Below are 25,336 nucleotides of genomic sequence, written 5' to 3'. Positions count from 1 at the left end.
GCCTCCCCTTCTCCAAGGCGAAGATGTCTTAGCAGACAAGGTGCTCTGATTTCCACTGTTACTGTAAAGAACTCGGTGCTGATACAGTTGAGGGTAGGGCTCCCTGGCTTAACCAGTCTCAGCAGTGACCGAACACGCCTGCACACACTGCCAGCACCGAGACTGGGCTCAGCCAGGGCAGGGGTCACCTCTCAGTGTGTCAGTGGGCCTGCACCAGGTGCCCACCCCCCAAGAGCCGAGCACTAGAGCTGCCATGTGGGGCGAGGACAGGAGGACCGAGCCTGGGTGACATCCTGCTGTGGACCCGAGATGCAGTGCAGCCTCGGAGCCGTTTCCATCAGGGAACCATGTGCTGCTCTTTGCCCAGCACCTTCCTCTGCCTCCTGCCTCCTGAAGCAAGGGTGACATCCAGGTCTGGCTGAAGTTCAAACTCATTCTGACTTCCTCCTTCCTCCCAGCCCCGGAGGAACTGGAGTTCGAAGGCCCAGATTCAAGCAGCTGCAGAGCCAAGCTGAGGGAATGGCTGGGAGAGCTGGGCCTCCGATGTCATGAGCGTGAGCAACAAGAGCGAGCAGGGCCCGGGCAGGCTGTGGGCACAAGGCAGGGAGGGGTGAACTCTTCCCTGGCGCGGAGAGTGCATGTGTGCACGTGACACAGAGACAAAGAATGCCCTTTGGCATTTTCCAGGAAAGCCTTTAGGAAAAACAGGGTGTGACAGTGTTGCCACAGCAACCCAACCACACTCGGGCTCAAATGGTACACAGTATGTCAGGGGCAGGGAGAGCCCCTTCTGAGATGCTGGGTTAGAACAAGAGAATTCCTAGGAAGTAGCTGGCAAATGAAGGGATACGTTCAGGAAACGAGATAAAAGGTTATCACTTCGATTTCAGGAGCAACCTTTTAGCGATTCATTCCTAAGTCCCAGGGTGAATCAAAAGAAGACATCAAACCCACCTATTGGCTGTTTGCGTAGCCAGAGCCTCCATTTCCCCTGGAGACACATTGAGAAACGTGCCCAGCACCGGGGGTGGGGGGGTGGGGTGGGGAGCGGCAGCCATGTCTAGCTGCTCCCAGGTCTGTCGACAGCCACACCCAGGATCTGAGAAGCCTGCCCTCGGTGTGATTCACCCCCGTGCACACCCAAGTCATGAAACAGCGACAGCACCATAGCCGCCAGGTGCCAATCCAGCAGGAGCAGCCAGTCAGCTGGCTTAGTAACGAGGGAGGAAAGGATGCCTGGCGGGTACTGTGGGGCTGTGGCAGGAGGCACTAGCTCACAAGTGTCATGAAGAACACCACCCAGGCGCCACGGTGCCAGGCATGCCCGTGGGCATCGGCGGGCACCTGGAGGGGATGGAGAGCGCGTGCTCAAGCAGCTGGAAAGACCAACAGGTCAGCTCCTCTGCTGTCATTTGCTCCATTAAACCTGGGGCTGCCTACACAGATGAAATGCTTTCACACCAGGGGAGCAACCCGAGCCCTCCATCCAGAGAACGGATGAAAGGAGTGGGGCACAGGCGCTGTGTTCAGCTGTGCCTCCTCAGTGATAACGGGTAACGGCGACCAAACAATGAGGCCAAAGAGCTGTGTCCTCTGCAGGTGAATGGATTACAGACACGGTGCGGACAACAAAATGATGAAAACAAACAAAAACAAGAAGGGACGCTCTGCGACGTCTAGAAACATCTCTAACTGTCACAGGTGGGCCGGGAGGAGGGCAGTGCTATCGCCATCTGGTCCATGACCAGTGATGCTAACACACTGTCCGAGGCACAGGCCAGGCCCCCACAGCAGAGAGCTATCCAGCCCCCAAATGCCGGCAGTGCCGAGGCTGAGAAACCCTGACTTGTGTGACCTTCTGAACGAGGGAAACCACGGTGAAGAGAGGTCTCTGCCTGGCTGGGCCGAGGGAGGGGCCGGGGGACGTTCTGGGGTCAGTGAGATGTTCTGTACGTCTGCGGTGGGCTCACCGCTGCATCCCCTGTCAGAACGCACCGGACGGCACACCTTAAACCGGTGACTCTGACTCCGGGCAAGTCACACCTCAATACCGCAGCTATTTTCTAAAAGTGGCAGGAGAGAAAAAGTGAAAGTTGGTCGTGGACGTTGGAGCAGACATGGCTGATGCCCACACACACTCCGCCGCCTGCCAGGCGTGAGCACTGCCAGTGGGACCGGAGGACAATGTGGCCGCGGGCTCCTGGGTGGGCTGCTCTCTGACCCCCCACCCCCGTTTCTTGGTAGTAAACAGCCAAGACAATGGGGGGCAGGGAGGGGCTCCAGTCTGTCCTCACCAGGGACCACCCACTTGGGGAGGCCATTTTCTAAAGAGCAAACCCTAAGGTCTTAGGAAAGGTCTGACTTTCACAGGATTTGAAGGACGCACACTCCATCAGAGAATTCAGGAATAAAGGGCCACTCAGAGCGGTCACGTTCCTACCCAATCCTTCCTCAGAAGACCAACGGGAATAATTTTCAGTTCTTTCAGTAGAAAACCAGAATGGATCCTCACCTCCCACCCCCGGTGCAGGGACCCTGTCCAGGGAAAGGACAGGTGGAGGCGCGGCCGGAAGCAGTGTTTGCAGGTTGAGCCCTGGGCTCCCCAGGCCGCCTGGGGAGGGGGGCCAGCAGCTGAGGAGCAGGCACCCTGCTTTGTGAAGCGTCAGCAGGCAGGAAGGGGCTGCCACAGGGAGCAGCGTCAACCCCTCGGTGAGGTTTGCCGACTTTGGGAAGAGCAGCTGCAAAGTCCAGGCCACGCTGAAGGAGTTGAGGGGCTTCTAAGAGGATGAGGAGGCTGGGGTTTAACAGACCTCGATGCCATTTTCCAGAAATGTAACTGCCCTGCCCTCAAGTCACAAAGGATCCTGGACTCCAGGACTGTGAGGCATGCTCTCCCCCGGGGACAGAGCCAAGTGCCAGCAGAGGCCACGTGTCTGCTCCTTGAGCACATGAATATGCCAGCAGAGGGCGAGAAGGGGGTACAGGGATGGAGGACGGGTCCAGGGCAAAAGGGGAATGAGCTCCGGGCTCCATGGGGCCCTGAGTCCCCCCTACAGCACTGCTGGAGCCAGTGAAATCACATGACTATGATTTCCAAAGAAGAATTGTTTGTGGGTGTCTTACCCGGACATCGGACATCGTAGGAAATGCCAAAGGCCCTGAGAGAGAGGAGGGGAGACGAGGATCACAGCAGAGGAGCCATGCCCGCAGGCCCCAGCAAGGCTCAGAAATACGTCCCGAGGCTCCCTGGGAACTTACCAACTAATTCCTGCGGATCCCGCTTTTCTACTTCTGGGTTATCCTGCAAAGACAAACAGAAACACAGGGCGGTAAGCCTGGCTCCTGATCCCCGGCTGCTTTATGCAGAGACCACTCAGGATAATCGAGGAAGGAACAAAGGTGAAGGCATCTAAGAGCGAGCGATGCTCGGGGGGGAGGGGTTTTGGGGATCCCTGACCCCCCTTCTTCCTTCATCAGAGCAGCTGTGATGCTCCGTCAGTCTCTCCTCACAGCCTCCAGCAGGCACCAATACCATCACCATGGAGAACAAACGCCAGCCAGTGTCACCCGCACACCAGGACCCTCCCGATGCCGTCCCCTGGCCAGTTACCCCAGGACACCGCCGCCCCAACCTGGTACTGAGGAAGCAAGAGGGGGCTACTTTATAACATGAAATACCAACACTAAACACAAAAGACTATCTACTCCAAAGAGATCTTTCTAACTTTTAGTTTAAGCAAAAAAAGGGGAGATTTCATCACAGGGGGCAGCCCATGGAACCCAGAGAGGAGCAGGCACGGAGCAGCCTTTGACCAGCGACCGAACCACAGGGGTGCTTCTCCTGGCTCTCCCCTGCTCACCTGTTGGCTCTCTCCCGTCGGCTTTACATTCCCTCTAAAGCAGGGGTCCTCAAACTACAGTCCGTGGGCCACATGCAAATACAAATATTGTATTTGTTCCCGTTTTTTGTTTGTTTTTTTAAAATATTTTTTATTGATTTTTTTACAGAGAGGAAGGGAGAGGGATAGAGAGTTAGAAACATCGATCAGCTGCCTCCTGCACACTCCCTACTGGGGATGTGCCCGCAACCAAGGTACATGCCCTTGACCGGAATCGAACCTGGGACCCTTCAGTCTGCAGGCCGATGCTCCATCCACTGAGCCAAACCGGTTAGCCCGTTTTGTTTTTTTACTTCAAAATAAGATATGTGCAGTGTGCATAGGAATTTGTTCATAGTTTTTTTTTAAACTATAGTCCGGCCCTCCAACGGTCTGAGGGACAGTGAACTGGCCCCCTGTTTAAAAAGTTTGAGGACCCCTGCTCTAAAGAAAAGCTCTCCCTGATCCTTACTGCACACTACTGCCCCACACCTACTTCCACGGTCCTTTGTTCTAGGCGTGTGCAGAACCCTAAGAGCACAGGTTTCCGAGCAGACCTTCTCCTGGCCTTGCTGTGCATTTCCCGCCGAGTAAAGGCTTCGCCTCACCTGGGTCTACCTGGAGAAGGAAGGGCCCAGCCTCCTCACAGGCCCGGCCCGGGGGAGGGAGGCCTTCCCTTGCTTGCGCTGTCCCAAATGTACATCACCAGGACCCCGCATCTCTCCATTTCTGGGGAAACTTAGCCCCTTGAACACAGATCAGGGGGCGAAAGAGCCACCACACGCTAAAGTGGCAGAAGCTGGGCTCCCAGGAAGTTGCTGGACCCCATTTGCTTTCGCTCTGGTCGGTGAGGGAGCTCAGAGAGGAAGGGCTCTGGCAAGGCTGGTACGTGGAAACAGCTGCAGAGCTCTGCACGCCACTCACGAGGAAACCTTACACCCAGATCCCGTGTCAGAAAGGGGGGTGCGGGAAGGCCACCTCACCTCCCACGCCATGGTCCACGCTAAGGCCAGAGAAGACCTCAGCCCCTTCCCCCAAAGTCCCTACTGATTGTGGGACAGGCCCAACCCCCCCCCCCCCCCCCAACACTGTGGCTGTTCACTGGACCGGCACCATGTCCAGGCCAGGCTGCTTAGCAACCTGTTTCTCTACCTCTCACCCCTGCCAACCAGGTGGGCACAGAGGAAGCCGGCCTGTGCTGGGACCGAGCGGGTCGGAGGTGCGCCTGGAGGACTGCCATGCCAAATCCAGGCTGGTCATCAACCAGCTGCTCCACAACAACCCCTTTGTGGCAGGGACCCTGGGGCAACAAATGCTAGAGAGCATGACAGTAACAAACGGGGGAAAGGCCCTTAAATTTCCCTGCAGGGACAGCCTTCGGGGGCTAATTGTGGGAACATCAGTTGGGTGCATCCTACCTCTTCCCCTGGGCAGCTGGCTGGTCGCAGGGAGTACTGACCCACTAACCATTCAAAGGCCGCCCGGGGCTCTTTCCAAAGCCCCAGATGCAGAGCCAGGAAGGAGGCAAGCTGTCCACGTTGGGATTCTAGGTGTCTGCTCCAGAGACACAGGAAGTCAGTCCCCAAACAAGCGTGTCTCTTCAAAGGGGATCTACTCTGGAGGCTCCCTGGGCAGGTGCAAGGTCCTGAGCCTCCCTGTGGCTTTTTGTAGGTCTGCGATTCTGAGCAACAGGGAGGCGGAGGGCTGGGAACCCTGCATTTCACAAGGTGCTTGCCTGGCTGAGCTGAGGTGGCTTCGTCTTTCCTGTTGTGGCTTGGCTCCTCATCCCCCCAAATCAATCATTCTACTCCCACAAAATAAAAACAGCTGGTTTCAATTTGCCAACTAGTCTAGTCTAGTCTTTGTTTTTACCCTCACAAAATGTTCATGTGCGCACGCGCGCACGCGCGCGCGCGCGCGCGCACACACACACACACACACACACACACGATGCGTGCCCTGAGTGTACCGAGTCACATGTACTCTTAATCACAACCCAATGTCCCCAGGAACAAGTCCCACCCCAACTTCTCCGCAGTGGGATCCAGCTCCACGGTCACTCCAAGCAAAGGACCCACCAGTGGGCGTGGACCCAATGCCAAGTGCGAGAAGACTATCCTGCCTTAAGAGAACTCTGTCGGCCAAACGTGTAAATGAGCCTCCACAGGTGAGAAGCCACAATCCTGCACAACAGTCTCTGGAAAAGACTTGGAATCTCTGGTTGTGCGGATTCACCGTGTGTGTCACAGGCACCCGTGGGACTTCTAAGGCCCTAGGAGTCAAGCAATGGGAACCCGTGCCCCTGGTGGCCACACCTTGTCCTGTTTCAGAAGGTAATTCTTCCCCCTCTGACACGAACACGCTGGGTGGTGAGCTCCTGGCACGTGTCACTGTACCAACGTGTCCCTGAACAAGGACACCAGCAACCCAAGTTCTTTTGGACCCAAATGCTGCTTAACCCCGCACCCTGCCCTGAGCACGAGGAAAAAGCTTGATTATGCCCCACAGCCAGGGGCCTGCAGCCCCATCAGCACGCAATCTTCCCCCGAGCTGGGAGCTGGGAGCTGGGAGCTGGGAGCTGGGAGCTGGGAGCTGGGAGCTGGGTCCAGGCCTTCGAGCAATGAGGAAGGAGTCACAGTGTCTGGTGAGACCAGTGAGGACAGGTGTCCAATACCCAAAATATGCGCATTAGAACCATTTACGCACCACTGGCCTCTGAGGTCAGTTTCATCCAACAAAAGCAGCCTCCGGGGAGGACGGGACTTGGGGGTGGGGTGAGGGTGTGCACACGCAAGACGAAGACTCGGAGAGACAGCCTCTTCCCAGTCACGGCCTAGTCACGGACCAGGAATTCAGTACAAAAGAAGAACCAAGCGCCCACGAGAGCGCTCTTGGAAGCCAGCCTCGGTGTCAGAACAAACATTTCACAAAGTGTTTAAAATGACAGACAAAAGGTTCCCGCTGTCCAACTGTCGGTGGTTCAAGAAACCGGTCTGACCAAAGCTGCAGCCGGGCGATTCTCTCTGTGCCCTCACACAGGCAGGAAGGGGACAGCGAGGGGTACAAGTCAAGGGCAACCAGAAACCACTGTTCCTTCTCTTCCTCTTCCCCAAGGCAGGGTTTCGCAATGCACGGGGCCACCTGTCCTGACTTGTACGGCAGGGACACCCGCCTGGGCTGGATGAGTGCACCTCTCTGGCCTGCGGGGAGAGCCGGCAGCTGGTCAAAGTCTGAACGCCGTCTGGAGACCTATCACAACGAGTGTCTGTGTCAGCGGGGGGGATGGGCCGAGACCTGGACAGACCTGGACACGGAGCCACGCCCTCAGACCCAGGGCTTTCCCAGTTCACGAGGAAGGTGGAAACAAAGCACCTCACCTCGCAGCTCCTGGAGAAAGACCAGGTAAACAGCCTCAGCTGCAGTTCAAGTCCAACCCAGACACCAGGAAAACAAAACCAAGCCCACAGCTTCCTGAGAAGCCAAGAGGGACGAGGAGCGAGAGCACTGAACCGCTGGAGAAACCAAACTCGGAGGCAGACCCCTAGTCTGTCCGCCCGCCAGCCTCCCCAGGCTTCCCCTGAGCCGGAGCCCACAGGCTGGAGGCTGCGAGGCAGGCCGTCCGTCCCTGGAGAGCAGGGATTCGAACCTGCTAGACTCTGGTTCTCAATCAATCGTGTCTGAGACTTGTAAGAACGCAATGATTCCAGCAGGGGCCTCATGTTCAGGAATGACAGAACCTGGACTTGGTTGCCCTGCAGAGAATACGAAAGTCCAGCGACCACCGAGGCTAAAGCAGAGGACGGGGTGGAAACGACACAACCCGTGAAGCGGCCAGGCTGCCTGCCCCACGAGCTGCGAGGATGGACTCCAGGATGGGCTCGCGGGGAAGGACCAGCAGAGGGAGGGAGGGTTATCTGCAGCCAATGAGTCACCAGTTCTTCCTGGAACTGCCCACAAGCACACTCAGAAGTCCAGGGTCCAACTCAGACAAAGCCACAGCCTCCGGCAGCTCCACTGGGTTCTGCTAAGACTAGCTCCTCAGCCTTGGGAGCCTGAGGCACAGAGAAAGCGCTCAGAATGCCACAGCCGCAAGTTCTTCTGTTGGATGATGTCATCAGCGCCTCCCAAGTAGGCGGCAGCTGGAGAGGGAGATTAGTAAACAATGCCTTCCAAACCTCATGTGCTCAGTCAGCCCTGGGGCTGCCCAAGAAAGTCCCAAGAATACCGCACTTCAGGAGCAGAGCAGCTACTTATAAACCATCCTTTTAAAAAAATGTATATTTTTTAATTGATTTTTTACTGAGAGGAAGGGAGAGGGATAGAGAGTCAGAAACATCGATAAGAGAGAAACATCAATCAGTTGCCTCCTGCACACCCCCCACTGGGGATGTGCCCGCAACCGAGGTACATGCCCTTGACCGGAACCGAACCTGGGACCCTCCAGTCAGCAGGCCGGCGCTGTATCCACTGAACCAAACCGGTCCTTGATCCTCCCTGTGGCCCAGCAAAGCCTGCTTCCTGGAACATCTCCCCTCCCGCCTCCTCTTAATAAGCCCAATCAGGCTTCAGAACTCGGTTCGAGGAAGCCTTCTTTTACCCCACCCGACCCAGCCAATGAGGACACTGCCCCACCCTGCACTCACTGTCTTTATTACCATGGTGTCCCCAGCACCTGCAGTCAGTGCCCTGCCCATAGCAGGTGCTCGAACACTGACCCATCCCCGCCCCGCCAAAGGCGCACACACTCAAACACATACACACAGCACTCTCCATTCTAGCCAGCCAATGGTCAGATTTTCTTCAGTCCGGTTTAGGGGTTCTTTTTACTTTTAAATTATCTTTTTTATTGATTTTGGAGGTGAAGGGAAAAGGAGATAGAAACGTCAATGATGAGAGAAAATCACTGATCAACTAACTGCCTCCTGCACGACTTCTACTAGGGATTGAGCCTGAATCCTGGGCATGTGCCCTGACTGGGAATCTGTGACTTCCTGGTTTGTAGGTCAATGCTCGACCACTGAGCCACACTGGCCAGGCTAGTTTAGGATTTCATAGCCAGCTTCAGCTACAGAGCAGAACTTTGACCTCCCCAGACTCCAAACTGTTCAAGTCCATTGCTCCTCTCACAGTGTGGACTCAATATCAGAAAGGGAGGCAGCAGACGAGAACTAATAAAAGGGGCTATACTGGCAATAAAGGCTGATATGGGACGGGCAGAAGGAAGGGAGAGGTACCGACACTGAACTGAAGAAATCTTACAGAGCCTGCTACTCCCAATCCTAAAACAACAAGACAGAATTATTATACAGTTAATTCATTTATCTACTCCACAAACAATTATTGAGCATTTATTATGGATCAGGCAATGGCCAAACACTGGGGATGTAACATAAACAAAACTCAACCTAGGGGAATAATTGCAGGCATGATGCTAAGCATGTCAATGAAAGATCTCAAGTAATTCTCACAATAACCTGTGAAGTTGTGGGCACAATACTGCTGCTTCAGAAGCCACTGATGGGCCTGGAAAGGCATCAAAATGACAGTGAAGACAGTTTTCGGAGATGTGAGTCACTTCATGTTGCCAAGAAAGCAGAAATTGGCCTGGCCGGTGTGGCTCAGTGGTTGAGCATTGACCTATGAACCAGGGAGATCAGCGTGATTCCCGGTCAGGGCATGTGCCCACGCTGTGGGTTGGATTCCCAGTGGGGGAGTGTGCAGGAGGCAGCCAATGGATGATTCTCTCATCACTGGTGTTTCTATCTCTTTCTCTCTTCCTCTCTGAAATCAATAACTTGTATATATACATAAAGAAAAGCAGAAATTCTGGAACCTTTACCTCCAAGCTCCAGAACAAAATGACTGTAGCCTGACAGACAGGATGGAGAGCTGTCAGTAATCCCGAGGCTCCGAGGAAGTCACCAAGACCAGCTCTGTGGGGACAGCCCCCATGGCAGACGCCGCGTGGGTGTCTCCCCCCCATGCACAGAAGAGCTCCGGAGAAAGCCCGTCACCAGCGCATTTCCTTCAGTTGTATCCTGTTGGCCAGGACGGGCCACTGCCATGGCCTGCTGCCTGCCTGGGATGGAAACACTCAATTTATCAGAAAAATGGGCGGAAGTTGGTGGGGCCACTTTGGATTCAATGAACAGCCTTCAATCCCAGGGTCCTGACGGGAAGGCTCAGCTCCCCAGCAGAGGAGGTGTCTACCGGAAAGGGTTAACTAGGTGCCTGCCAAGACAAATGAAGCCCGCTCTGGAACCGGCCCTGTAGCCCAAGAAAAGGCAGGGAGGTGGGAGGAAACAGCCTCTTTCTCTATCTGAACAATCTGCCCAGCACAGCGCGGACCCCAGGGAACCAGCCAGAATTCAAAGTAAACGCAAAGCTCTGGTCGGAGCATTTCCAAAGGGGAGACTTTGCTACCCGACTTCCAAGTGCGATACCAGACCAACAGTCTACAGAATACTATGAATACTTCTCAAAGAAATCCTCTCATTCTCCTGTGATCTGTATAATTAACTATATCGCATTGCAAATTCTGTACTGAAAGTATTAACATTAAATGTAAGCATTTAAAAATGTTTCATCTCTTTCTCTCCTCTTCTTCTCTTCCTGCTCTAGCCTCCTTCCACTCCCCCTTTTCTTCTGTAATCAGTTATTACAGCTATAGATGCAGCACCCGTGTGCCTCAAGGATCCCATTAGCCTTTTCAAAGTTAACTTTGTGTGTATCCTTCCTGCACATACTTGCATCTTACTGCATTATGGGTGACATTTAGTTTTGTTTTGGTTGAGGTATGGTACCATTTGTGTGAATGTTCTTTAAGAAGGAACACTGTTCTTTAGGAACCTACCTTTTTGTAATTGATTTTTTTTTTTTTTAGGAGAGCAAGGGGGAGAGGGAGAGAGAGACATCGATTTGTTGCCTCAGGCATGTGCTCTGATGGGGAATCTAACAGGTGATCTCTTGGTGCATGGGATGACGCTCAACCACTGAGCCACACTGGCCAGGCCAGAACCTACGTTTTTTAAGACCCATTCCATGTCTGCTGATAAATTTAGATCTTAAGAGGATTTCTGTTTTCAAATTTCATTGTCCATTTTATTTAGTACTATTTTATTAATAATGTTTACTGCAAGTACGACACATCTCAGCTGTGTCAAGGGTAAAAATAAGTATGGATTGAATGCCCTTTGCTATCTACTTTTAAAAAAATGTTTTTATTGGTTTTTAAAAAAATATGTTTTTATTGATTTCAGAGATGAAGGGAGAGGGAAAGATAGAAACGTCAACGATGAGAATCATTGATTGGCTGCTTCCTGCACGCCCCCTACTGGGGATTGAGCCTGCAACCTGGGCATGTGCCCTTGGCTAGAATCTAACCTAAAACTCTTTAGTCCGCAGGCTGGTGCTCTATCCACTGAGCCAAACCGGCCAGGGCTTTATTGATTTCTTAGAGAGAGAGAGAGAGAGAGAGAGAGAGAGAGACATCAATGTAAGAGAGAAACATTGGCTGCCTCCCGTACGGACCCTGACTGGGGACTGAACCCACAACCTGGCCATGTGACCTGCCCGAGAAATGAACCGGTGGCCTTCTGGTGCATGGAATGACGCTCAACCAACTGAGCCACACTGGCCAGGGCATCTAATCTTTTTTTAAAGGGTGTTGTTTATATTAGAAAATATATTCCAAGTTTCAGACAACCAATCCACTTATCATTTTCAAGTAATAACTCCATTTCTGAGAGGGGGCTGCCCACCTAATAACTTGGGAATCAAATAATATTCTGCTTTGTTCCTTTTTAAATCATCATGATCTCATCTGAGTAGCAATCATAAAAAGTACCTATAAATTAATGATATCTATAAAAAAGTAAAAATAAATGAAAGTAAAAATATTCCAAAACAAAACAAAAAATGAAAAACACAGAACAAAGAGGGAAGAGCAGGATTCCCTAAGGACAGACAGCTTGCTTTCTGCATCACATCATTCCAAAAAGATAAATCCCAACTGGGGAAGGAGGGGCAGCCACACCTCGGTTAGTCATCTGTGGCATCTGGGCCCACAGGGAAGGAACTGTGCTGGGGCTTGCAGGGCGAGGGGGCGGGCAGACGGGGCGGGCAGACGGGGCAGGCAGCGGCTCCTTCTGGCTGCAGGACCAGCCCATGCGGGAGCGGGTGGGGCTTTTGGGAATCTGAGCTCCAGCTGACCTGGAGCAAGTGCGGTCAAGAAGGCCCTGCTGGCTGCGAGGGAGCCAGGGGTGGGGGGGTGGGGGGGGGTCAGAGGGAGAATAATGGTCATTCGTCCCCTCTGCATGTGACAGCGTCCAGCAATGACGAGGTGTCTGCCAGCAGTGCTCGGCTTAAGATGTCGCCAGGCTTCCTTTGGGAGACGGCAGACAAAGGAGCTCGCTTGGATTTCTTCAGCCTGAACAACAAAAGAACGACTCCCACAGTGGCCCCACCTCTGTCCTGTGGGCTGCTCAGCTCAGGTCACCACCCAGACACCCCAGCAGAGCCCAGCCTGGGTGGGTATGTTCTCCCAGCACGGAAATGTCATGGCACCCACTTCTGCAAGGGCAACCCTGGCCTTGTTACAGGTGAGTCTAAAGAAGGCCATTCGCTTGGGTGAGAGAAAGGAAATGCCAGAGGCTAAGCAGGCTTGGCATTAGCCTCTAAAGTTCAAAGGCCACATGGCAACTTCCAGCGAGAAGTTCAGATTGGATGGCTACCAATCCAGCAAGGTCAAGGGCCATTTCCCTTTCCGGGCCTGGGTGAGTCACCCTGTAAGTTTTTAATAACCAGCACTGAAACTCCAGGAGGCAGGCATCATTATGTCCATTTTACAGATGAGTAAGAAACCGAGGCAAAGTGCAACGAAGCAGTCAAGGACCACGCCAAAACCCAGACCCGGGTCTGTCGGACTCCCAAGCCCAGGGATACCACCTTCCGACTTCTCACCTCCTCCCTCTGGGCCAGGAGGCTGCAAAGAATAACAGTTTCTACGAAGCCCTTAGTTCAGTGATGGCGAACCTTTTGAGCTCGGTGTGTCAGCATTTTCAAAAACCCTAACTTAACTCTGGTGCCGTGTCACATATAGAAATTTTTTTATCTTTGCAACCATAGTAAAACAAAGACTTATATTTTTGATATTTATTTTATATATTTAAATGCCATTTAACAAAGAAAAATCAACCAAAAAAATGAGTTCGTGTGTCACCTCTGACACACATGTCATAGGTTCGCCATCACTGCCTTAGTTCAACCGTTGGGGAAGCCAACATCACAGACCGAGGAGGGAAAAGGTCTTCAGGAAGATGCCACAGCTGGCCACAGAGCAAAGCAGGGGTTCAACCCTCAACTTAAGGGGAAATCGGCCAAATTTATTACCTTTTTAAAAAACAGCTTTTTAAATTGATTTTTAGAGAGAGAGGAAGGGAGAGGGAGAGAGAGAAACATTGATGTGAGACGGAAACCTCAATCAGCTGTCTCCTGCATACCCCCTCCTGGGGACCAGCCCACAATCCGGGCATCTACCCTGACCAGGAGGTGAACCGTCAACCCTTCAGTGCACAGGATGACGCACAACCAACTGAGCCACACAGGCCAGGGCCAAATTTATTACCTTTTCACTCTAAGGACCAGGCGAAACAGCTCAAGATTCTATGATGCCCCAATGAGTAATGTCTGAGTTGACCTGAATGGAAGGGCTGGCCCACAAGACTTATTCGTATAAACAGTCACCCTTGTCCTAAGCTTCGAGACTTCCTGGGGGTGTACAGAAAAAATGCTGCCCAACCCCAACTTCTAAGCCCTTCTCCCTCACCGGGAGAACCAGCACGGGGACTTCCAATGAGAACTCAAGTTTTAAAGGCGTTATTTCTTCTGACCCATGTCAAGAGCAGGGCACGTGTCCTGTCTATGAGAATCTCATTGGAAAGACACTGGCCGCACAGCATTCTGGTCAATAACAGCCACCACAGCGTACTCATTGCTACTCTAGTGTGTAATTCTGGACTGTATCCAAGCTGGCTGAAAACAGGAGGACAGAAGTGGATGTGGGGATTGTGTTGCTAATGATTGGTATCAGTCTTAGAACAAAAGGTGGTAGATTGCAACTTAATCTTTTAAACACTTCCCCCTATGGAAGTGTTTAAAAAATTAAAATAATTTTTCTTGGCAGTTTTATTGAGATATACCTCACATATCACATAATTCTTAAGTGTTTAGTTTTCAATTGTTCATTCGTGTCATTATGTTACAATTACCCAGACTGTAGTCACACTGAAGAGGTTTAAAATACAAATGGAAACAAAACTGGATAGAAAATACACACTTGCTATATGGCAGTGGTTCTCAACCTTCCTAATGCTGTGACCCTTTAATACAGTTCCTCATGTTGTGGTGACCCCCAATTTCACTGTTACAAATTGCACATAATTAAAGCATAGTGATTAATCACAAAAACAGTATGTAATTATATATGTGTTTTCCGATGGTCTTAGGCGACCCCTGTGAAAGGGTTGTTCGACCCATAGGTTGAGAACCGCTGCTCTACGGGCATCAGAAGGATGGGAGAACATATGACTGCACTGCTAGGATATGGAATTAGGAGATTTCTTTCTTTCGTAAAATAGTCAATCTTGCTGTAAGAATCATTTGACAATAAAATACGCACGATATAAAAACAGCCTGGGAGGTGAGGGTGATCTGACTGGGACATCTGTCACCCCGCTGATCACTGGGGTTGACTTGGCTGCTCTGGCCGGCTGGGCGGGGTCCCCTCCCTCCCTCACCGCTCCCTGCGTCTCTCCCGAAGCTGCACGCTCGGGCGAAGAGGACCTTCCCCAATAGAGGAGAGGACCGTTCTTCCATCACGGGTATTTAACAAACAAAACCAAACCCCAGAGGATAACCACCAGGAAAAGAGCCATATAACCCTTTCCAAGTCAAAGCCCCTAAGGAAAAGTCCAAATGTGAGTTCGGACAGACCTCTGCTGTCACATCCTGGACAATAGCTCTCAGTAAAACAGCCCACGACTGAGGGCCCCCCACGCAGAGGCACACAGCCACTTTCAAAGGCTGGAAAGGGATTCGGCTTCCATGCCACGTGCCCCCCCAAAGCGTCCCTCTGGCTGAACAGAACCCTGAGCTGAGTGTTTAAAGCCTCAGCGTCTCCCTTTCTGCTTTCGGGTCCTGCAGTTCAGCAAAAGCGCACGCAGCCCACACTGCTCAGTGACCCCGAAGAAGCTGGCACGTGTCTGCAGCCTCTTTCCTGACACGGTCAACAAGATGTAAGATTTCACCTGACATGTCGCAACTGCTGGCAGGCTCCTGAAAGCTCTTCCGAAAACCAGTACATCAACAGCAAACTCCTGGGAGACAAGCTCGTCGGGCAGTTTTCAGGTTCCAGATCTTTGGTTCTGATACTTTAAAAGACCAGCAATAATGCTGGGTCAGTTCTGCCCAATACAAATCCTTCATCTAGACCAGCCGTGGGCAAACTACGGCCCGCTTGAAATGAATAAAACTAAAAAAAAAAAAAAAAAAAAAAAAAAGACCGTACCCTTTATGTAATGATGTTTACTTTGAATTTATATTAGTTCACACAAACACTCCATCCATGCTTTTGTTCCGGCCCTCCGGTCCAGTTTAAGAACGCATTGTGGCCCTCGAGTCAAAAAGTTTGCCCACCCCTGATCTAGACTGTGAGTCCACTAATAACATGGTAACCGAGGCACCGGACCTTAGGGGAAATTCAGGTATGTACAGGCGCTGAGGCAGAGGCCCATCCCCTGGCTGGCCAGGCCTGCAGGGCAGGGTACGAACTCTACAAGCTCCGCCACTACAGAACTCTAAAGCAAACTACCAATACAGTTCCCAAACTGCCCACCAAGGCACCCCAGGGTGCCGCAGCAAACTCACAAAAGTGCAGTGACATTTAACAATGTCAAGGGAAACAGAGCACTACTCAGCATCTGTCAGATTCTGCACAAGTGTGTGTATTATTTTTTTCAAGCGGCTGCTGAGTTGTGTGGACAGTAATGCCGACTGCTGGAGCCAATTATCGGAACGGAATTGTTAGGGACTTTTTGGCCTAGGAGTTCTGTGCAAAATCCCCGAGGGTGCCGGGAACCGAGAAATGTGGCAACTTCTGAGCCGCAGGATGAGGGCGGGAGATTAGGTTCACTTTGGTCGAAAGGCTAAGCAATGCTAACAACTGAGTTTTAAGTTTCCTAAATCTGAATACACATGGCCCCATTGTCTCAAACCCATAGCAGATACCTGAGGCCAAACTGTCCAAAGCACGTTCACACACATCTTCCCGTGCTGTTGTCATGGCCACCTGGCCAAGGGGGACCAGAGCCCTGGCTTCACAGACAGCGAGCGCAGGTTACGTCCTGGGCCTGTGGTCCACAGCTGCAGGGGGACCACACCCACACTTGACCCAAGCCTTCCGACTCCAAGTTCACGAGACTGGCTCCAAGCTCTGAACTCCACATTTCTGCATGACTTTTGGGCCCAAAGAACTTCTTAAATGTTTTCTTTTAACTGGGATTATACATGCCTTTTAGAAAATGCTGGAACAATTGTTCTCCCACCATGTGCCACCTCCTTGACCCGAGACAGTTTTGTTTTGACAGATGTTAGCTCCTTAGGCCAGGAGATTCTTTCCCTGGGTCGCAGCCCGGACACAGCACCTCGGGGAGCCGTGAGCCTGCCCCACACAGCGAGGCCGGCCTCCCAGGTAGCTGGACAGGCCGCTCCAGCTCTCCTGAGCCAGGCCATTGATGCCCGGGCTTGTTTTCAAAGGAAGGGTGTGTCAGGGGCAGTGAGTGAGTGGAAATACCTTCATCCACAGGAATTGTGCGCAGGGGAGAAAAATAAACAAGGGAAAATGTTCCAGGGCAACCGAGGTAAAGCCCGGACAAAGGAGAGTGTGAAAAGGGAAGCTGGTGTGCCAAGGGCAAACAGATGCAGGAAACACTTAAGCCAGCAGGCACCCTGCCCCTGAAGTGAGGAGCTGGACCAGGCTTCCTTGTCTTGTCTGACTTTTCCTGGGACAGCAGCGCCACCTTCTGTTCAGTAATCAGAACATCTGAGTCGGCTGCTTACTGAAGAGGTAAGGCCAGAACACTGAAGTGAGAGAAGACACATGACAGCCCGGTGCCCAAGCATTCTGCTTCCGTGGAACGCTCGGCCACCTCCTCCAGCCTCCATTTCTCTAGTCCAGGGCCAACTCAGGAAGCCCAGAGCTGCCCCAGCATCCCTGACACCCCAGGCCGATGGATCAGGACCAAAGGCTCCCCAGAGGTGGTCTGGAGTTGTCATTTCTTACTCAAACCCCCAAATATGGCGCTTTGCACTCGGTAACCCCAAACACCAGAGTGGGAAGAATGAAGTCAGGGAACACTCAACTTTGCTCGTCCACAACGCCCAAGTCTTTCCCCAGGAAACCATCTGGGGTTTGGTCCAACCCCAGCCCACACATTTCTTTTAGGACACAGTGGACAAGTGGTTTCTTCAACCTTGTCTGAAAGAGGTCCAGGAACAGGGAGCTCACTACCTCCAGAAGCAGCTCGGCCCACTTCTGGCCAGAGAGAACAGCCAGTTCACCGTCAGATGACAGCGAACGTCTGCCGTGTAATTCTAGGCTTTGCTTCATGTGGCCGCCGCCTCCCTTCCCTTACCGGACCTCCAAACAGCAGAGTACCAGCTCTTCCCCCGTCTCCCCCTCCCAGCTCCTTCACTTTTCCTCACATGATGTGGTTTTAAGTCCCCTCACCTTGAAGCTTTCTCTCCTCTGAGTGTACTCCAGTTTAAAGGCGGAATTCAATATTCCAAAAAACGCCTCAACGACACGAGTGACCACCTGGGGAGGGAGCAGAGGAGTACTGGTCGTTGTACCTAACACTACTGAACACAGACATGCCAGACACTATGGAGCTAAGTATTTATTTACATTTTCTTAGTTAAGTCTCATAAGACAAACGAGGCAGATTTTATCATGATGCCCATTTTCCAGATGAGAAACACTGAGGTGAGGGGACTTCCCCAAGGATAGCTGGAATTCAAACCAGGTCTCTAACCCCAGGGCTTTAACTTCTCCCCACCACCTGGGCGGTTTCCTCTTCCTCTGGGGGCCCTGCTGCCCCCCGGCAGCTCAAGGCCCCCTCAGGATAACAGCCGCTTTGTGGACACATGCAGAGCAATGACTGAGTTGTCACTGTTATTTAATGTCACCCACCCAAGACCTTTGTTTGTGAAGAACAGTGATTCTCTAAGTTGATCTGTGGACCCCTGGAGGTCTGCAAGGTCAAAATTATTTTCATAACATGAAGACATTTACCTGTTTCACCGTGCTGACACTTACAGGCGCAATGGTGGGTCAACGTGTTGGCCCTTTAGAACAAATCAAGGCAGCAGCACCAAATTCTAGCAGGAGTCATACTCAGTTTAAAAAAAAAAAAAAAAAGCCAATTTCACTTCTGAATGTCCTTGACGCTTGAGTAGTTTTTTTTAGCATTTTGTATGATGACGAGAGGTGTGCATAAACTTGGACATCGAGGAAAAAGCACCCATGTGGTTATCTGGGTTCCAAGCTGACCTAGCGGCTTTCTTCACAGAGCACCATTTTACCTGAAAGAATGACTGACAAACTGTGGTCACTCCGATGCGGGAGTTGGGCCGACATTTCCTCAAAAACAAAGCCTGTCACGTCAAAGAAAACTGAGAGTATTTATTGGCAACGATAACATTCCAGCTCTCCAGCAAAAGCTAGAATCTGGGGAAATGTGTACTCCCCGCTGTGAGCAAGCCAGCTCCCCAACACTTAATGGCCTGTCTGCTGAGGTCAGTAATGTCCTGTCAAATACGATTCTGGGGGCCACTATAGAAGCAAATGTGTCAGCATCGAGGAGATCTGCGTAACTCAGTGAACTATTTTCCAAATCGCTAGTGAACCATTTTCCAAATCGCAAGTCCAATGATGTGGTACCGTGCCTGGGGAAAGGGCCGTTCCAAGTGCAAGAGAGGCCGTGGTCTTAACGCAGCAGAGTACAAAAGTTCATTGCTAAGCCTTCACGTTCCACATGGCAGCCAACTAACCTTTAGAAAATTACCGCTTGCTGAGCTTTGATAAAGCATCAGAGGAGAGAATCCACAAGTGCCCGAGTACCTATTAAAATACTTCTCTTTCAAACGACCTGAATGTGTGAAGACAGTTCTTCAAATACCTCAACCTAAACATACTGCAACAGGCTGAATGCAGCAGTTATGAGACCTAGCTTTCTACTAAGCTAGATTTTAGACACCAAGGAAACTTGTAAAATGGTAAAACGATGCCTCCCTTTGTATTAACTTTTTTTAAATTTTGGAAATAGTAATTTTTCATAAGAATGTTATTTATGTTAATATGTAATAGGTTTGCTATTTTAAAATAAATAGTTAACATTTTCCTCGGTTTTAACTGCTCAGAAATTGTCAACAGACAAAGCCAAAATGAAGAAAAGCTCTATGGGATCCTAATTTTTAATTGTGTAAAGGGATCCTAATTTTTAATTGTGTAAAGGAGCCAAAATGTTCTGAGAGAGCTGCTACAGCAAAAAATCAAGAGCAGATCTTTAAAAGCCAAAGTAGGAAGGAGTGCCATCTAGTGGAAAAGACAAATGTGACATGAATCCATTTGTTAGCAAAATAAATGACATCCTATTGTTAGAAACTTCACATACTTAAGGCAGAAGCATCTATAATAATAAAAGCGTAATATGCTAATTAGAGTGGACAGCTGGACGACCTTCCGGACAAAGCTGAGGCTGCGAGGGCCGAGCCCCTTGCATGAATTTTGTGCATTGGGCCTCTAGTTTGAAAATAAAGGTTTAGCATACAAAAATATTGTTAAATATCAATTGAAATAAAGCTTAAATGTGCCAGGAAAGTTCCAGAACAGAGGGAGGGGTGAGAGAGGTTTGAGTGGAGGCCCCCTCGGGAAGAGCTGATGGCAAGCTGGAGAGGAAGTCAGGGCCCTACGGAAATTGGGCACAGAAGACTCCTGCCAGGGACTGTGCATAAAGAAACAATTCCTGTCCCTCTTAGGGAGCCCAAGGGCCCACACACCCCAAACACTAAGACAGAAGCCAAATACTAATGCTACTGGCCACTCTCATTCTGCCAGCCCAAGGGAGCTGTACCTTCCTTCCAGGCCACAGCCTGCCCTCTTGCCAGTAATGTTTGACAGCAGGCCTGGGCTCCTCCCCAGCACAGACAGGAGCCTGCATCTGCTGTCGCTAGGATGCATTTTTTCTCCTGCATGCTGATGCTAACGCTTCTTGGTAAAGTGTTTTCTTCTCTGCATCATCCCCAGCCTTTCGTGGGTTGACGTCAGTGCCTGCACACAGTCCTATCCAATCACACAATCAGTTCAAATGTGGAAGTATTTGATGCTGTATTTTCAAATATGCTACTTTAGATCCTAATTGGGTATAATTTTCCTAAATTCCACTAAGTCACCTTAAAGGCCTCAGCTGGGCTTTTGTTTTTTGCTTTTGTATTTGAGAGTGCATTTATTAAAGCCAGAGACAGGGAAGCAAGGAGGGGCTGAGGATAGAAGCCGCAACAGGAGAGCCCAGGCGGGGCTGCTCTGGGGAAAGGGGGCCTTGGAGACAGATTCAGGTTAGCCTGGGACAAGGTGACACTGCCCATTGCTCCCCTGGTTGCAAGTCTCGTGGGGACCTCAGAGCTTAGGAGATGCAGGCCTACGGGGAAAGAAAGGGATGGGCATGCTCTTGGAGGGGGAGTGTGCCAGCCTCAGCTGGTTTAAAGCGGTTTTTAATCACAAAATTTGGTCCCTATTCCCCAGCCCCAGAGTGATGGAATCAGCCTTTCTCTTTGGGAGGTGGGGGGGGGGGGGGGGGGAGTTTTTCCCTAAAGAATGTTTCCCTGACAGGTACACTTGTACCGATGCTCAGCACACAAGAGGGCAAACCTACTCGACACAAGTGGGGGTTCTTCCCCTTTATCACGATAGTGAAGGAGTGTGATAATTCCTCTCAGCTGCTACTTGGATGGAGCTATAAGAAGAAACTATGTTGTTTGGAGAGACCATTCTGTATGGTTTACCCGAGTGGAAGGGCACAAGCCTGGGAAACAATGATCGGCTCAGCATCCCCAACAGCAGGGAGAGGCCTCATTCTGTCTCACCCTCTCAGGCCCTTCTTCATGTCTAGACAACTGAAGAGAACCCAGAGTATACAAGGCGGCCCTTCATGCTTCCTGATTCTGGAAACATCCCCAAATCTAACCCCCTGCGGGATCAGTGACCCACAAAGCACACCTGGACGCAGAGCACAGGGAGGCTGTGCACTCAGCCAGGCCTCCAGGCTCTCTAGTCGAGATCTGGCACTACCTACAAGGCCAGAGGTCCAGGCTGCTCCAGGACTTACTCCTTCCAGAGTGGCCTCCAGGTTTCTTCATGAAACTGATTTCATCCCAGAACGTTTACACATGGTTGCACAGTGTGTCAGTGGGACAGACCTTGACCGGACATATGAACTGAGCCACAATGTTAAAATGCCTTATTCGCATCCAGCCACCCACCACAGCCAACGCCAAGTACCTTTGGGTCATCAGCCTCAGGTTTTTCAGTCTCTGAATCGTCATCTTCCTACAAGACAAAGAATTTAGAGGATTAAGCTTAAAGGAGCGGGCCTGAGGGTTCACATATGCACAACTAGGGGTTGCAGCAAACTTACTCAGCCTGGGTCATCCCACCAAGACCCCTCCCCTACCATATGACCCAGAACTGGAGGAGGAGATGTTCTGGGGGGAGGAAGAACACCAGTGGCTCAAAGTAGATATTCCAGCAGAACCACTGTCTACACGAATGAAAATGCCTGAGATGAAAAGTCGCCAACGGAAGAGTGGAGGCAAGGCCACAAGATGCTTCAGAAAAGAATAAGGCCAGGCCCCACAGGATGAAGGCATACTGTTTCCAATGAAACATCCATCACTTAAAACCAGAAACACAAGCTGTTTCCTTGCTTTTCATATACACAAATAATCTGACTCAGACCTACCAGGGCACCATTCACCGCCAGAGTGCCGTGACCCCCACACACCTGTACCCCGGCAGTTCAACCCAGTAGCATTTGTTTGCACCAACATGAACACTAGGAAGGCAGGTGTCAAATGTCCAGGGTGAGTGACTCGGGAAAGGCATGACTAAAGAGCAGTGCCCAGCCTCTGCAGTATGCCCCGTTTCCAGCCAAGTTCCCCCAGAACTGCCTTTACCGTTCTATCCAGCCTTGTTCCTTATCCAAATGGCCTGCTCCACACAAAGCACCATTCTCCAAAGCATGCGCTGGCCTCACACGAGCAGGCCCACCATTCCACTGAATGCTAACGAAGGCCACAGACAGCGCCACTGCCCAGAGCACCCCAGTGCACGGAACCTTTAACTTACCACCAGGAAAAACTTAAGTGTCGTTTGAAACTGGTTTTTTCAATCGAGCTACATTTTAACCCCCACATTAAACAGCAGTCCAGATGTTAACATAATCATCACCTGAGAGGTGTGAATAAACTATACTGATGGGTTTGAGATTTCACTGTCCTGTAAGGCATTTAAAACGAGTCAAAGGTTTTAAATGCAATCTCCTTAAAATGAATCCAATCAGGCCAAATGTCAGAGATGTGGCGCAGCCAAAGATAATCACATTTTAGAAGGTCTATATTGGGATCTGATGAGAGGATTTTACTAAAATGTGAAATAAAGCTTAAATATGATGAAAATCCTAAGCAAAGCAAATGTGGAATAACACTTCAAAACACACTATGCAGATTTACACAAGAAAATAGCCAGAATGTTTGCACGTAAGAAAAGTCAGGGGAAGAACATAACTTGCAAAGCTTTTCTAACCAGTTTCAGTCCATTCTGAATTATTAGCATTGATGGTGGGGCTAAAGGCATGAAAATACCTTCTGAAAGAGCATAAAATATAAAGTACAGTTTTGCTTAATCTGGAAAGCATTTTTAATGGTAACATTTAAATCTCAACAGGTAGCAGAGTCTTCAAACACCCGATAAAAGTACACTGAATGTTTCAATTAAACTGTTGTCAAATATCCACATTCAACTTTGTATGTTTTTGTGCTAAGCACCAGGTGAGTCCTTGTTTTTTCCCCCCAAACTTTTAAATTCTGGATCGTGATGCTTATGTGATATTGTATCTAAAGTCTTTCTGGTTAAGACACAAGTTCTCTTTTGTTAGCCACGCATACTAAATTTCAGGCAAGACTGGTGATCAGGAACCAGGCACTGTGATAAAAAGTGCCAAGTAAAATGTCAAGAAAGAAGTTAAGAAGTTAATCATACACACACAATAATAATAATTTTCCTTCCTAGTCTTTTGAATAAATGGATAGATTTGAATGAGCCCCAACCAAGATTAAAAATAATACAGAGCTGACTGTAGATATAAATGACACACCAATTAGAATGACTATACTGTTGCAAATGGAATAAACGATCTAAACAGGGAAAACGAACATAAAACACCCACTGGTATCTGGGTCAAATAAAATAATTCACTATCTTTCCCCCAAATATTAAATTCAAAGGTAAATATAAAATGGTCCAGGTGAAAACAATTTGATTTTCAAACAGCACTGCCAATATCCAACCCAGTTTCCTTAATTAACACCAAACAGAGCGGGAGGAGAGGGGATGAAATTAGGTGTGAAATGGAACGCTGCTGGAACAGTTCGGAAAGTTTCTAACAAGTGGATGGTGCTATGAGAGGCTCTGGATTTGGGAACAGAGTTACTCACCGATTGTTTGCTGTTCTCCTCCTCCTCTTCCTCATAGCCATCTTCATCACCACCGAGGCGAGAAAAATCGTCCTCTCCATAAGCATCAGATACCAATCCGCCTTTCTCCTCTTAAACAGAGGAAAAAATAAATAAAAATGAATAGATGGGGGAGATGCAAGAAAGCCTTTCAGTGGTTCTCAACATTCTGGCCCTTTAAATACAGTTCCTCGTGCTGAGACCCAATCATAAAATTATTTTCATTGCTACTTCATAACTGTCATGTTGCTACTGTTATGAATCGTCATGTAAATATCTGATATGCAGGATGGTCTTAGGCGACCCCTGTGAAAGGGTCGTTCGACCTCCAAAGGGGTTCTGACCCACAGGTTGAGAACCGCTGCTGTAGGTGATCTGAGCGACTAGAATTCTATCTTAAGGTAAAAAAGGAACCCGAGTCTCATGTTAAATGACCTCAGGCCCTAGATCCTGCTGTCTGAGAGCCTCCATTGACGTCTACCTTGGATCACAGGCTCCCGAGAACTCATCTTCTCATACAAGACAAGGATCTGTCATCCTCATTTCTGTGTGTCCTCCCCTAGGAAAGGACCTTGAACAGGGGGTACACCAAGGGGTTCCCAATTGTACCCACTTGAGAAACAATCTTTTTCTACATTCAAGACAAAACAAACAAACAACACCCCCCTTCTCCAAACAATACAAATTACTGGGAAACCACCAGAGACCCCCGCTGACTGGCAAAGACCACACAAAACAGAGACTAGCTGACCTAGTCCAAGCCCCCTCACTTCCCGGATGAGGACACCAAGGCCCAGCTATATTAGTAACTCACTGTCTCTCTATGCTCCCAAGTAAATCTGTGCCCACTTCCCAGCATCGCGATCCCCAACCTGAGACAGGGCAACAAAATCACCGAGGGGACTTAACAGCTCACGAAATAATGGAATCACGAGGGGCCTTGGAAAGCTCACACGAGCCCAGATCCTACCCCACGTCTACAGAATCGCGCGGCGAGGACCAGATAAATGTTTTTAAAAGCTCCGCGATGCATCTAAGGCACATTACTAGTTAAAAGTTATAAAAGTAAAAAGAAACCCTCCACCTACGTTTTACTCGTCACTCTCGCATCCAACACGCTCAGAGAGAAGAGGCAGTGTTTCAGCAGCCCTGGACCCTCTCCACCCTTTGTCCATCCCTCTGCCTAGCGGGATGCCCGGCACGGAGATTTTCAATCAGTTTCAGCTGAATAATCGAACCGGCGGAAGGAGAGGACCCATTCTTACCACGGAGTGTTCGGATCGCGCTGTGGGGTTCGGGGGCCCGATACCTGGCGCACAATGCCCACCGCTTTCCCTCCCGCAAGGACTGAGCAGCGTTCCGAGCGAACACCTGCTTCTCCCCTCCCCCCTCCCGCCTCCCCCCTCGGGCCTCACCAGCCGCGCTGCCCGCCGTCTCCACTCCAGCCTCGCCGTCCGACTCGGGCTCGGAATCTTCCGCGTAAACGGCCAGGGAAGACAGGACGCTCTTCTTCCCCGCCATCTTACTCCCACAGCCGCGGGGTGGCTCACTGCGCTGACTCCGGCGAGCCGACTTCCGCACCGAAAGGCGACCTCTTCCGGGTCCCAGAAGGC

The 25,336-nt window shown here is 50.5% G+C and overlaps 1 protein-coding gene across 3 annotated transcripts in view; it reads right to left on the bottom strand.

The window, feature by feature from the left end:
• SAP30BP (SAP30 binding protein) overlaps positions 1–25,303 on the bottom strand; it is a 32,586-nt gene extending 7,283 nt beyond the window's left edge. Inside the window, exons 1-5 of one of the 3 annotated variants that reach the window (XM_070392887.1) lie at positions 25,139–25,303; positions 23,706–23,815; positions 21,493–21,540; positions 17,665–17,751; positions 3,259–3,301 (exon numbers count right to left, since the gene is read on the bottom strand). In XM_070392887.1, the coding sequence (XP_070248988.1) occupies positions 3,259–3,301; positions 17,665–17,751; positions 21,493–21,540; positions 23,706–23,815; positions 25,139–25,244 (394 nt within the window). In that variant the 5' untranslated portion in view covers positions 25,245–25,303. The remainder of the gene's footprint in view (positions 1–3,258; positions 3,302–17,664; positions 17,752–21,492; positions 21,541–23,705; positions 23,816–25,138) is intronic. The other 2 variants (XM_070392885.1, XM_070392886.1) reach the window with 2 other exon arrangements.
• Positions 25,304–25,336: the final 33 nt, after the last annotated feature.

Source organism: Myotis yumanensis, unplaced genomic scaffold, assembly GCF_028538775.1.
Source record: "Myotis yumanensis isolate MYYU_CA2020_CCGP unplaced genomic scaffold, mMyoYum1.0.hap1 SCAF_16, whole genome shotgun sequence".
Lineage (NCBI taxonomy): Eukaryota > Metazoa > Chordata > Mammalia > Chiroptera > Vespertilionidae > Myotis > Myotis yumanensis.
This window is presented reverse-complemented; position numbering and strand designations above follow the sequence as displayed.